We start from the raw sequence: 13,519 nt of genomic DNA, 5'->3' as shown, positions 1-13,519 counted from the left end.
ATATGATGGGAGTAAGGATCCAGAAGATCATCTGCGAAAATTTAAAAACGCAGCCCTACTGCACCAATATAGCGATGCTGTTAAATGTAGAGCTTTCCTGAATACTTTATCTGGTTCAGCCTTAAAGTGGTTCGATGGGTTGCCTCAAGGGTCCATCACCTGTTTTCTGGACTTCAAAACGGCTTTTTTGCACCGATTTGCCAGCAGTAAGAAAAATCATAAGATAGATCATTGTCTTTTTGCTCTAAAGTAGGGGCCGACTGAGCCCTTGAGAAGTTATATCAACCGCTTTAATCAAGTGGCTCAAGATGTCCCTACCGCCACCTCGGAGATTCTGATGAGCGCTTTCTCTCATGGATTGGGAGAGGGAGAGTTCTTCAGAGATCTCATCAAAAATCCCGCTCGGAATTTTGATGAGATGGTGGAAAAAGTTGCTTCCTACATCAAGGTGGAAGAAGCACAAGCAGCTCAAAGGAAGGCCGAAAGACCACTTCCTTCCAATAATAAGCAAGAAAGAAGAGTGCCTCAACCAGCCCCTCAACCTCTATCGCGAGTCCGGGAAGCCAGACCTGCCTTTCATCCCGGGCCGGAAATTCGACCTGCTCCTCGAGTTGCTGCTGTACATATCCCCCGACCAGGACCAGGGAGTAATCGGTACTGCACCTATCATAGATCCCGTACACATGATACTAATCGTTGTTTTCAGTTTGCTCGAGACTCTAAACGAGCCGCAGAGATGGGTTTGCCCCCGCCTGAGTTAGCGCCTCAGTTGATCAAAATGATGGAAGAACAAAGGATGGCAGGGCAGGCTGGATCATCTCGTCTCGACCTAGCGGGACCTAGCACTCAGCAACCTGGTCGGGGAAAGGAACCGGAAGGATCACGAGAGGTCGAAAACAGAGGTAATGCAGTTGTTAGAGAGATAGGCATGATCTCTGGAGGGCCGACCGACGGAGACTCAGGGAGAGCACGTAAGTCTCACGTTCGGCGATTGGAGGTTCATGCTGTCGGATGCAGTCAGGAGCAAGCTGCTGGCCCTGCTCTTAGCTTCGGGCCTGCAGACCTGGAGGGTCTGGAGTTGCCTCATGACGATGCGCTCATCATCAAAGCCATCATCGCCAATAGTCGAGTTGCTCGGGTTTTAGTCGATACCGGGAGCTCGGTTAACATTCTATTCAGGACTGCATTTGAAGAAATGCAGATTGATGCCGTCGAACTTCAGCCAGTGGCTACATCTCTGTATGGATTTACCGGCAATGAAGTGAAGCCTATTGGCCAGATTAAGCTGGCAATATCTTTGGGCACCGAGCCACTGGTACGCACAAGGATGAGCACATTTATAGTAGTAGACTCCTCTTCTTCCTATAATGTTATTCTAGGGAGGCCCGCGTTGCACGAATTTAGGGCTACCGTCTCAACCTTTCACCAAAAAATCAAGTTTCTTGTGGGCGAGCAGGTCGGGGAAGTTAGAGGAGAACAGAAGGTTTCTCGGCGGTGCTATATCGACATGATCCGAGTAGAAGCTCGGAAATATCAAAGGATTCAGGATGGAGGCGTTCATGTTGTTCAAGAGGAACCTCTTCCTATAGCTGAGGAGCCCCTCCCTTGGGAAGAAGTACAACTACATGCCGATCGGCCTGAAAGTCTGACCCGGGTGGTGAGTGACCTTCCTCCTCCCCTCAAAGAAGAATTGATTCAGTGTTTAATTCACAATCGGGATGTCTTTGCCTGGTCTACTGAGGAGTTGCCCGGGGTCAAGCCAGAGGTGGCTGAGCATAAGTTGCATCTACTACCTGACTCTCGACCCGTGAAGCAAAAGAAAAGAAATTTCTCAGCTGACCAGAATAAAATAATAAGAGCCGAGGTAGATCAACTCAAGAAAGCAGGACATGTCTGGGAGGTTCAGTTTCCATCCTGGCTCTCCAATGTAGTCTTGGTAAAGAAGCCCAACAATAAGTGGAGAGTATATATCGACTTCCGGGACCTCAACCGGGCCAGCCCCAAAGATTGCTATCTTCTGCCCCGGATCGATCAAATGGTAGATTCCACGGCCGGATGTGAAAGAATATGTATGCTGGACGCCTACCAGGGGTATCATCAGATACCTCTAGCTCGGGAAGACCAAGAGAAGGTTAGTTTAATTACGGCTGACGGTACTTTCTGTTATACTGTCATGCCCTTTGGCCTCAGGAATGCCGGAGCCACATACCAGCGAATGATGGATAAAATCTTCCGGGAGCAGATCGGGCGAAATGTGGAAGTCTATGTAGACGATATACTCATCAAATCCCCGTTGGCCGAAAATTTGATCAAGGATGTGGAAGAAACATGCAGGACTCTCCGACAATATGGGCTGAAACTCAATCCCCTGAAATGTTTATTCGGGGCTAAAGGAGGAAAATTCTTGGGTTACCTGGTGACTGAGCGAGGGATAGAGGCCAATCCTGAAAAAGTTCAAGTGCTCAAAGATATGCAGCCTCCTCAGAATTTAAAAGAAACCCAGAAGCTGGTCGGCAGAATAACAGCCCTGTCAAGATTCATTTCTAGATCTGCGGATCGGGCCGCTCCTTTTTTCAAGGTGCTAAGGAAGGCCTCCAAATTCCAGTGGGATGAGGAATGCACTAAAGCTTTTGAAGAGCTGAAGAAGTATCTGGAAACCCTGCCCACTCTTTTTAAGCCAGTTGTAGGAGAACCTTTATAGGTTACTTGTCAGCCACCCCTAAGGTTGTAGGGGCAGTGCTCGTTAAAGAACATGACAATGTACAATGACCAGTGTATTTCTTCAGCCATTTATTGAAATGAGCTGAGTCCCGATACACGGCACTCGAGAAGTTGGTTTACGGATTGGTTCTTATGGCTCGGCGGTTACGACTTTACTTTTTATCGCATCCAATCACCATCTTAACTAACAGCACCATGGGAAGAGCATTGACCAACATAGAAGTTGCAGGTCGACTTATCAAATGGGCCACAGAATTGGGAGAATATGATATCCAGTACCAGCCGCACACTGCTATTAAGGCACAAGCCCTGGCAGATTTCTTAACAGAAGTACATCAAATCAGCCCTGAAGAAACATGGAAGATCTATGTGGATGGGTCTGCTAATCATCATGGAAGCGGGGTCGGGGTCTTAGTAATATCTCCTCAAGGGGATATACTTTAGGTGGCAGTGCGGTTGAATTTCTGAGCCACGAACAATGAAGCAGAGTACGAGGCTTTATTGGCTGGATTGCAAGTAGCCCGGCACGTTGGGGCAGCTCGGGTAATCATCTATTCAGATTCCCAGTTGGTGACTCAGCAGGTCACCGACAACTTTATTATAAATTGTGACAAATTGCAAATGTATCGAGAGGCGTATGAGAAGACGAAGGCAGAATTTACAGAAGTCACTGTTACAAAGATACCCAGGTCAGAGAATGAGCGGGCAGATGAATTAGCAAAGATGGCCAGTTCCTTAACTACTTGGGTGCTGGATCGGTCAACAGCACAAGCCTTTCTAATAGCCCAGATAGATTTGCAAAACAATGCAGAAGCAACTATTGATTGATGGGCACTTGTGATCAGGTATCTCAGGCAAGGTATCTTACCGAACGACCCGGAAGAAGCTCGATTGATGAGGAGAGATGCTCATGCTTATGTCATGATCGGAGACCAGCTCTACAAAAGGTCCTTCTCTCGACCCTTACTTAAATGCTTAAGTATGGAGGAAGCCGACCAGGCCTTGCGAGAAATATATTTGGGATGTTGTGGCAATCATGTAGGAGGGCGAACATTATCTCGCAAGGTGCTCCTGGCCCGGTATTTCTGGCCTACTCTACAGAGGGATGCTCACAAGTTGGTGAATACATGCTTGTCCTGCCAAAGGCATCAAAACCTGACACATCGACCTACGACCCTATTGAGAACATCCATAGTGTCCTGCCCTTTTGATCAATGGGGCATGGATATCGTGGGACCATTTCCGATGGCACCAGGTCAAAGACGCTTTTTATTGGTGGTCGTGGACTATTTTCCCAAATGGGTAGAAGCAGAAGCCCTGGCACGGATCACAGAAGATGATGTCATTCAATTCTTATGGAAGAACATCCTTTGCAGATTTGGTATTCCTCACAAGCTGGTGTCCGACAATGGAAGGCAATTTCAAGGACAAAGAATACAGGCTTGGTGCAAGGGATTTGACATAACACAAGCATTCACTTCGGTAGCTTATCCTCAAAGCAATGGTCAGACCGAGGTAACTAATAGAGAAATAGTTAGGGGTTTGAAGGTCAAGCTAGATCATGTCGGAGGTAATTGGGTGGAAGAGCTGCCAAGCATTCTGTGGGCCTATTGTACAACACCCCGGGAAAGCACAGGTTTGACACCGTTTCACTTGGTTTATGGCAATAAGGCAGTGGCACCCATAGAAATTGGGGTACCGTCGGTCAGAAGGACATTATACGATGAAGGAAATGCAGAACGGCGATTAGCTGAGCTGGATCTTATTAGCGAGACCCGCGACCGAACGGTGGCTCGGCTGGAGGCTTATCGACAAAGAATGAGACAGAATTATAACAGAAGAGTAATTCCTCGATTCTTTGGAGAAGGAGATTTGGTCTGGAAGCAAATCAAGCCAGTGGGGGACGTGACCAAGCTAGCACCACAATGGGACGGACCTTATAAGGTCATTAAAAAGCTAGCCACTGGAGCTTATTATTTACAAGATAAATGAGGCAAGAAGCTAGATCGGCCCTGGAGCGCTAATTATCTGCGACCTTATCGAGTTTGAAGAGACAGGCCGAGAAGCGTAGATCGAGGGATAAGCTGAGCTGTGATTTATCTTACGGGTTGGGAGACCAAAGAAAGGTAGATCGGAAAAAACAAGAAATGTGAAAGCAGATTATATGTAAAATGTTGGGGCAAAAGCTAAACAATTTAAAGCAAGCATTGGAAGGTGAACAGCAAAGTAGTTTACAAGCAGTTTTTGAATCATTATGTACAAAAAGTCAAAAAATGTCAGTCGAAAGGGGCAAATATTGTTGGTTGCTACTCGGTAAACCTAATGGTTCCACTGTACAAAAATTTCGTACAAAGATCTGAACCTTTACCTAGCTACCATGTGTTCTTTTAAATTAAACTTGGATTGCCTGCAGAACTTAACACGTTTGATCCAAAGTTTAATCTATTTGTTCTTTTAGGTTTAGACTCGGATCTCCTGCGGAACTTAACACGTTCAATCCAAATCACCTAGGTTATTAATTTCATTAAATATTAGTTTCCAAAATTGGCTCCCAGTACTGACGTGGCGAGACACATGGCCTTCTTGGATATGGGAACAACCACCACCGACTAGACAAAGCCTTTTAAGGAAAGTTAATATTTAATTTCCTTAAATAACTTTAGGTCAACCGAAAAGAACAATCAAATCACAAGGAAAAGAAAAAAAAATAAAAGAACACAACATCGAAAACAAATTCGAAATACTAGAATCGTATGTCTCTTGTATTTGGTATTATTTCCAAAAATAACTAGTATGATGCGGAAAGGAAAAATACTAGTTATACCTTTTAGAAAAACCTCTTGATCTTCTACCGTATTCCTCTTCTAACCTCGGACGTTGTGTGGGCAACGATCTTCCAAGATGAGGACCACCAATACACCTTCTTCTCCCCCTTGCAAGGTTCGGCCAAGTCAATAGCTCCTCCAAGGATAAAGAGAAAACACCACCAATGCTCCAAGGGATAAAGCTTTCTCTCCTTCTTCTCCAAGCTTGAATCCGGCCACCACTTGATCTCCTAGAGGAAGAGAAGGTTTGGCCACAACAAGGAGAAGAGAGAACTTGAAGGGGCCGGCCACACCAAGGAAGAAGAGAGGAAGAAGAATAATAAAAGTTGTGTGTCATAAAAGCACCCCAACCCCCTCTTTTATATTCCTTATCTTTGGTAAATAAGGAAATTTAATTATAATAAAATTTCCTTAACTTTCCTTGACATGAATTACTTGAGAAAAATAAAATTTCCCAATTAACCTTGTAATGGCCGGCCACCTCATGGAGATCAAACAAGACAACTTTTAATCAGCAATTAAAAATTCCTTATTTGTCTTCGAAAATTTTAAAAAATAAAATTTCCCTTTAAAATCCCTTCATGGTTGATAAAAAGAAATTTCTATAATTTTAATTTTTCAACATGTGAATAATTTACAAAGAGAAAAAATAAAATATCTTTCCTATCTACAAATAAGGAAAAAGATCTAATCTCTTTTCTTAATCTTTTGTAGAAGAGATATTTTAATTTTAATTCTCTCCAATAAATTATATTTTCCACATAAGAAAAATTTAAAATTAAAATTCTTTTAAATTTAATGGGGGCCGACCACCTAAGCTTGGGTTCAAGCTAGGGCCGGCCACCCATGAACCAAGGCTTGGCCGACCCTAGCTTGAACCACAAGCTAGCTTGGCCGACCCCTACATCATGGGTACGAAGGTGGGTATAGGTGGGTATAGTACTCTATAAATAAGAGGCTACGATAGGGACCGAGAGGAGGAATTGGTTTTGGTCTCCCGATGAAATTAAGCATCCCGTGTTCGCCCCGAACACACAACTTAACTTCATCAATAATAATTCATTCCACTAAAGAATTATTATTGAACTACCGCACCAATCCCAAATTATATTTTTGGGCTCCTTCTTATTATGAGTGTGTTAGTCTCCCTGTGTTTAAGATGTCGAATGTCCACTAATTAAGTGAGTTACTGACAACTCATTTAATTAATATCTTAGTCCAAGAGTAGTACCACTCAACCTCATCGTCATGTCGGACTAAGTCCACCTGCAGGGTTTAACATGACAATCCTTATGAGCTCCTCTTGGGGACATTCTCAACCTAGATTACTAGGAAACAGTTTCCTTCTATAATCAACAACACACACTATAAGTGATATCATTTCCCAACTTATCGGGCTTATTGATTTATCGAACTAAATCTCACCCATTGATAAATTAAAGAAATAAATATCAAATATATGTGCTTGTTATTATATTAGGATTAAGAGCACACACTTCCATAATAACTGAGGTCTTTGTTTCTTTATAAAGTCAGTATAAAAGAAACGACCTCTAATGATCCTACTCAATACACTCTAAGTGTACTAGTGTAACTATATAGTTAAGATAAACTAATTCCTAATTACACTACGACCTTCCAATGGTTTGTTCCTTTCCATTTTGGTCGTGAGCTGCTGTTTATAATTTATAAGGTACTGATAACATCATCTTCTGTATGTGACACCACATACTATGTTATCTACAATATAAATTAATTGAACAACTACAAACAAATATAGATAATTTGACCAAATGTGATTCTTTATTCAAAATAAATATTTACAAAAGATTAGGCTTTCAGTATACACTCTAACAAATATCTCATCTGGAATCTCTTTGATGATCCGATCGTGGTCTAAGAATTCAGGAGGCGTAATGGACTTTAAATAATCCTGCTCATGAAGTTGTCACAAAGCCCCGCCCGCCCCGTAGATAGCAGATGTGGAAAAGCGATGTCCCACCTGTGCACAAAATTCTGGAGAACGCAGATACTCTGCTCGGTGTCGCAGGCAGCGATCGTTTTCCCCTTCTCTGTAAAGGGCAAGAGTTGTTGACACACCCTCTGTGGTGGCCCTAGCTTGAGCCATCTCACTTCTGGCAGTGGCTAATTCTATTGCTTGGGAAGCCAATTGGGTCTCTTGAGATTTCAAAAGGGCCTCCTGTGATTGCAACTTTTGATCTTGATCCTGAACTAAAGCCTCAGTAGTGCGTAACTTTTGAGCTAACTGGTCCATAGCTCTTTGATGCTCTGAAGCCTGCTGATTCATATTTTGTTGGTGTACATCATCAGCCCGACTTTGCTTTTCCTGGAGATCCTTAAATTCGTGATTGGTGCGGGCCAAGGATACTTCCAGGCTATTCTTCTTTTTGGTTAAGTCTTTTATCTCGGCCCTTAGAGCATGGCTAGCCTGAGCAGGATCATTCAGCTGTAATTCTAGTTCAGCAACCTGGTCGCGCAGCATTTTATTTTGATAATGAATAGCATGGAAGGAATGGTTCACTATCAGAGATTCTGCACAGGCCTGGAACATACAAGAAATATATGATAAGAGCCGAAAAATAATAGTTGGGAAGTTTTTAAAGGTTACCTTGATATATAATTCTGCAAAGTGGTCCATTTGAGCCGGGGAGGACAAGGAATTCATATGCTGCAAGCTTTCTTCCCATAAAGTGGCCAGACAACCTTTCATCTTGAGAGAGCTGGTGGGAACATCTGATTGAGACCATAATTGCTCCTCAGAAGGAAGGGTAGTACAATAATTATGATAAATAAGCGGAGGAGGTCCTGAGGGACCTGCAGCTGAGCTGGGAGGAGCTGAAGGTTCGGCGGCTGCATCGGAAGGAGTTGAAGATCTTTGAGGAGATACTGCAGACGGAGTGGTAGAAGGTCGTTCTGAGGGGCCAGCTTCAGTTTCCGGAGTATTCTGTGAGATGGTCGGGTGAGTAACTGGGGGCTCGGCCTGATTATTGGATGACGCAGGAGGATCAGCCACATTGCCTGGAATTGAAAGTGGAGTCTCCTGGAGGGATGTAGGAGAGGCAGCCGCATTTAGAGGAGGAGAAGGAATAGATGACGGGGCGGAGTCGGACATCGGGCGAGGGGTTCGACGCCGACGTCTTTGAGATAGTGGCTGATCGTCAGAGTCAGAATCATCGGAGGACGACAGAGCTCTGCGTCTAGAGGGAAGTGGGGCGTTTTGGCTCGTGCGTTCATTTGAGGCGCGTGCCCTGCGAGCCGCTTGAGAAGCCTCCCTGAAAGCAGGACTGGCAAGGGGAATGTTGCCCGTTCTTCCGCCAAGGCCCATAAGCCTTTCATTAAGGCCCTGACCAGGGATATAAGTGGATCTAGGAGCACTAACAGGGGGCAGTGGTGTTGGTGGAGCAGGTCGGGTCGTACGTGGGGCCCGAGGGCGAGCAGGAGCCCTAGGACGAACGGGAGTAGCCGGCCGAGGTGGATAAGTAGCCCGGGGGCGAGAGGGAGTGGCCGATCGAGGGGCTTGATGTTGGTTGCTACTCGGAAAACCTAATGGTTCCACTGTACAAAAATTTTATACAAAGGTCCGAACCTTTTCCTAGCTACCATGTGTTCTTTTAAATTAAACTTGGATCGCCTGCGGAACTTAACACGTTTGATTCAAAATTTAATCTATTTGTTCTTTTAGGTTTTGACTTGGATCTCCTGCGGAACTTAACACGTTCGATCCAAATCACCTAAGTTATTAATTCCATTAAATATTAATTTCCATAATTAGTTCCCAGTATTGACGTGGCGAGGCACATGGCCTTCTTAGATATGGGAGCAAACACCACCGACTAGACAAAACCTTTTAAGGAAAGCTAATATTTAATTTCCTAAAATAACTTTAGGTCAACCGAAAAGAACAATCAAATCACAAGGAAAAGAACAAACAAAAGAACACTACATCGAAAGCAAATTCGAAACACTAAAATCGTATGCCTCTTGTATTTGATATTATTTCCTAAAATAACTAGTATGATGCGGAAAGGAAAAATACTAGTTATACCTTTTAGAAAAACCTCTTGATCTTCTATCGTATTCATCTTCTAACCTCAGACGTTGTGTGGGCAACGATCTTCCGAGATGAGAAACCACCAAAGCACCTTCTTCTCCTCCTTGTAAGATTCGGCCAACTCAAATGCACCTACAAGGATGAAGAGAAAACACCACCAATGCTTCAAGGGATATAAGCTTTCTCTCCTTCTTCTCCAAGCTTGTATCCAACAACAACTTGATCTCCAAAAGGAAGAAGAGGTTCGGCCACAACAAGAAGAAGAGAAAGCTTGTAGGGGCCGGCCACACCAAGGAAGAAAAGAGGGAGAAGAATAATAGAAGTTGTTCCCTATGAAGCCTTCTCTACCCCCTCTTTTATAATCCTTGGTCTTAGCAAATAAGGAAAATTTAATAAAAATTTCCTTAATTCTTTTGCCATTGAAAAGGAAAATTTATTTAATTAAAAACAAATTTTCTTTTCAATTTACAATGGTCGACCACACCATAAAATTTTCAAGCAAATAAAATTTTAAACACAAATTAAAACTTTCTTATTTGCTTCCGGAAATTATAAAAAATTTCCCCAATAATTTTTCCCTTCATGATTGGTTAATAAAAAGGAAATTTTATAAATTAAAATCTTTCTTTTAACATGTGGATAAAAAGAAAGTTATCTCTAAAAATTAAAATCTCTTTTAATCTACAAATAAGGAAAGATATTAAATCTTTTCTTAATCTTTTGTAGAAACTAATAAAAGAGAATTTTTAATTTTTAAACTTTCTTTTAAATAATAAACATGATTAATAGGAAAGTTTTTACCAAAATTAAAATCAACCTTTTAATCTACAAATAAGGAAAGAGATTTAGCTCTTCTCTTAATCTTTTGTAGAATTTTATAAAAGGAAAGATTTAAATTTTTAAACTCTCTTTTAAATCATGTTATCGACATAAGAAAAATTTTTAAAATTAAAATTCCTTTTTATTTTAATAGGGTCGGCCACCTAAGCTTGAGTTCAAGCTAGGGTCGGCCACATGAATTCACCCATGAACCAAACCATGGCCGGCCCTAGCTTGGTCTCCAAGCTAGCTTGGCCGGCCCCTATAGGATGGGTAAGAAGGTGGGTATGTGGTGGGTATAAATCTCTATATACAAGAGGCTACGATAGGGACCGAGAGGAGGAATTGGTTTTGGTCTCCCGATGAAATTAAGCATCCCGTGTTCGCCCCGAACACACAACTTAACTTCATCAATAATAATTCATTCCACTAAAGAATTATTATTGAACTACCGCACCAATCCCAAATTATATTTTGGGCTCCTTCTTATTATGAGTGTGTTAGTCTCCCTGTGTTTAAGATGTCGAATGTCCACTAATTAAGTGAGTTACTGACAACTCATTTAATTAATATCTTAGTCCAAGAGTAGTACCACTCAACCTCATCATGTCGGACTAAGTCCACCTGCAGGTTTAACATGACAATCCTTATGAGCTCCTCTTGGGGACATTCTCAACCTAGATTACTAGGAAATAGTTTCCTTCTATAATCAACAACACACACTATAAGTGATATCATTTCCCAACTTATCGGGCTTATTGATTTATCGAACTAAATCTCACCCATTGATAAATTAAAGAAATAAATATCAAATATATGTGCTTGTTATTATATTAGGATTAAGAGCACACACTTCCATAATAACTGAGGTCTTTGTTTCTTTATAAAGTCAGTATAAAAGAAACGACCTCTAATGATCCTACTCAATACACTCTAAGTGTACTAGTGTAACTATATAGTTAAGATAAACTAATTCCTAATTACACTACGACCTTCCAATGGTTTGTTCCTTTCCATTTTGGTCGTGAGCTGCTGTTTATAATTTATAAGGTACTGATAACATCATCTTCTGTATGTGACACCACATACTATGTTATCTACAATATAAATTAATTGAATAACTACAAACAAATATAGATAATTTGACCAAATGTGATTCTTTATTCAAAATAAATATTTACAAAAGATTAGGCTTTCAGTATACACTCTAACAAATATCTCATCTGGAATCTCTTTGATGATCCGATCGTGGTCTAAGAATTCAGGAGGCGTAATGGACTTTAAATAATCCTGCTCATGAAGTTGTCACAAAGCCCCGCCCGCCCCGTAGATAGCAGATGTGGAAAAGCGATATCCCACCTGTGCACAAAATTCTGGAGAACGCAGATACTCTGCTCGGTGTCGCAGGCAGCGATCGTTTTCCCCTTCTCTGTAAAGGGCAAGAGCTGTTGACACACCCTCTGTGGTGGCCCTAGCTTGAGCCATCTCACTTCTGGCAGTGGCTAATTATATTGCTTGGGAAGCCAATTGGGTCTCTTGAGATTTCAAAAGGGCCTCCTGTGATTGCAACTTTTGATCTTGATCTTGCACTAAAGCCTCAGTAGCGCGTAACTTTTGAGCTAACTGGTCCATAGCTCTTTGATGCTCTGAAGCCTGCTGATTCATATTTTGTTGGTGTACATCATCAGCCCGACTTTGCTTTTCCTGGAGATCCTTAAATTCGTGATTGGTGCGGGCCAAGGATACTTCCAGGCTATTCTTCTTTTTGGTTAAGTCTTTTATCTCGGCCCTTAGAGCATGGCTAGCCTGAGCAGGATCATTCAGCTGTAATTCTAGTTCAGCAACCTGGTCGCGTAGCATTTTATTTTGATAATGAATAGCATGGAAGGAATGGTTCACTATCAGAGATTCTGCGCAGGCCTGGAACATACAAGAAATATATGATAAGAGCCGAAAAATAATAGTTGGGAAGTTTTTAAAGGTTACCTTGATATATAATTCTGCAAAGTGGTCCATTTGAGCCGGGGAGGACAAGGAATTCATATGCTGCAAACTTTCTTCCCATAAAGTGGCCAGAAAACCTTTCATCTTGAGAGAGCTGGTGGGAACATCTGATTGAGACCATAATTGCTCCTCAGAAGGAAGGGTAGTACAATAATTATGATAAATAAGCGGAGGAGGTCCTGAGGGACCTGCAGCTGAGCTGGGAGGAGCTGAAGGTTCGGCGGCTGCATCGGAAGGAGTTGAAGATCTTTGAGGAGATACTGCAGACGGAGTGGTAGAAGGTCGTTCTGAGGGGCCAGCTTCAGTTTCCGGAGTATTCTGTGAGATGGTCGGGTGAGTAACTGGGGGCTCGGCCTGATTATTGGATGACGCAGGAGGATCAGCCACATTGCCTGGAATTGAAAGTGGAGTCTCCTGGAGGGATGTAGGAGAGGCAGCCGCATTTAGAGGAGGAGAAGGAATAGATGACGGGGCGGAGTCGGACATCGGGCGAGGGGTTCGACGCCGACGTCTTTGAGATAGTGGCTGATCGTCAGAGTCAGAATCATCGGAGGACGACAGAGCTCTGCGTCTAGAGGGAAGTGGGGCGTTTTGGCTCGTGCGTTCATTTGAGGCGCGTGCCCTGCGAGCCGCTTGAGAAGCCTCCCTGAAAGCAGGACTGGCAAGGGGAATGTTGCCCGTTCTTCCGCCAAGGCCCATAAGCCTTTCATTAAGGCCCTGACCAGGGATATAAGTGGATCTAGGAGCACTAACAGGGGGCAGTGGTGTTGGTGGAGCAGGTCGGGTCGTACGTGGGGCCCGAGGGCGAGCAGGAGCCCTAGGACGAACGGGAGTAGCCGGCCGAGGTGGATAAGTAGCCCGGGGGCGAGATGGAGTGGCCGATCGAGGGGCTTGATGTTGGTTGCTACTCGGAAAACCTAATGGTTCCACTGTACAAAAATTTTATACAAAGGTCCGAACATTTTCCTGGCTACCATATGTTCTTTTAAATTAAACTTGGATCGCCTGCGGAACTTAACACGTTTGATCCAAAATTTAATCTATTTGTTCTTTTAGGTTTTGACTTGGATCTCCTGCG

General features: G+C 43.0%; 2 protein-coding genes across 2 annotated transcripts; one reads left to right on the top strand and one right to left on the bottom strand.

Annotated features, from left to right (window-relative positions):
* The first annotated feature begins 736 nt into the window (after positions 1-736).
* Positions 737-2,226, top strand: LOC121986842. The gene is made up of 2 exons (XM_042540777.1): positions 737-1,315; positions 2,191-2,226. Exons 1-2 carry the CDS (start codon positions 737-739, stop codon positions 2,224-2,226), a joined length of 615 nt encoding a protein of 204 aa, XP_042396711.1.
* A 9,717-nt stretch (positions 2,227-11,943) lies between these two features.
* On the bottom strand, positions 11,944-13,140 carry LOC121986841 (protein SPT2 homolog). The gene is made up of 2 exons (XM_042540776.1): positions 12,424-13,140; positions 11,944-12,357 (listed from the first exon to the last, which is right to left on the bottom strand). Exons 1-2 carry the CDS (start codon positions 13,138-13,140, stop codon positions 11,944-11,946), a joined length of 1,131 nt encoding a protein of 376 aa, XP_042396710.1.
* Between the last annotated feature and the right edge of the window lie 379 nt (positions 13,141-13,519).

This window comes from Zingiber officinale, chromosome 5B (genome assembly GCF_018446385.1).
Source record: "Zingiber officinale cultivar Zhangliang chromosome 5B, Zo_v1.1, whole genome shotgun sequence".
In the NCBI taxonomy this organism is placed as follows: domain Eukaryota; kingdom Viridiplantae; phylum Streptophyta; class Magnoliopsida; order Zingiberales; family Zingiberaceae; genus Zingiber; species Zingiber officinale.
This window is presented reverse-complemented; position numbering and strand designations above follow the sequence as displayed.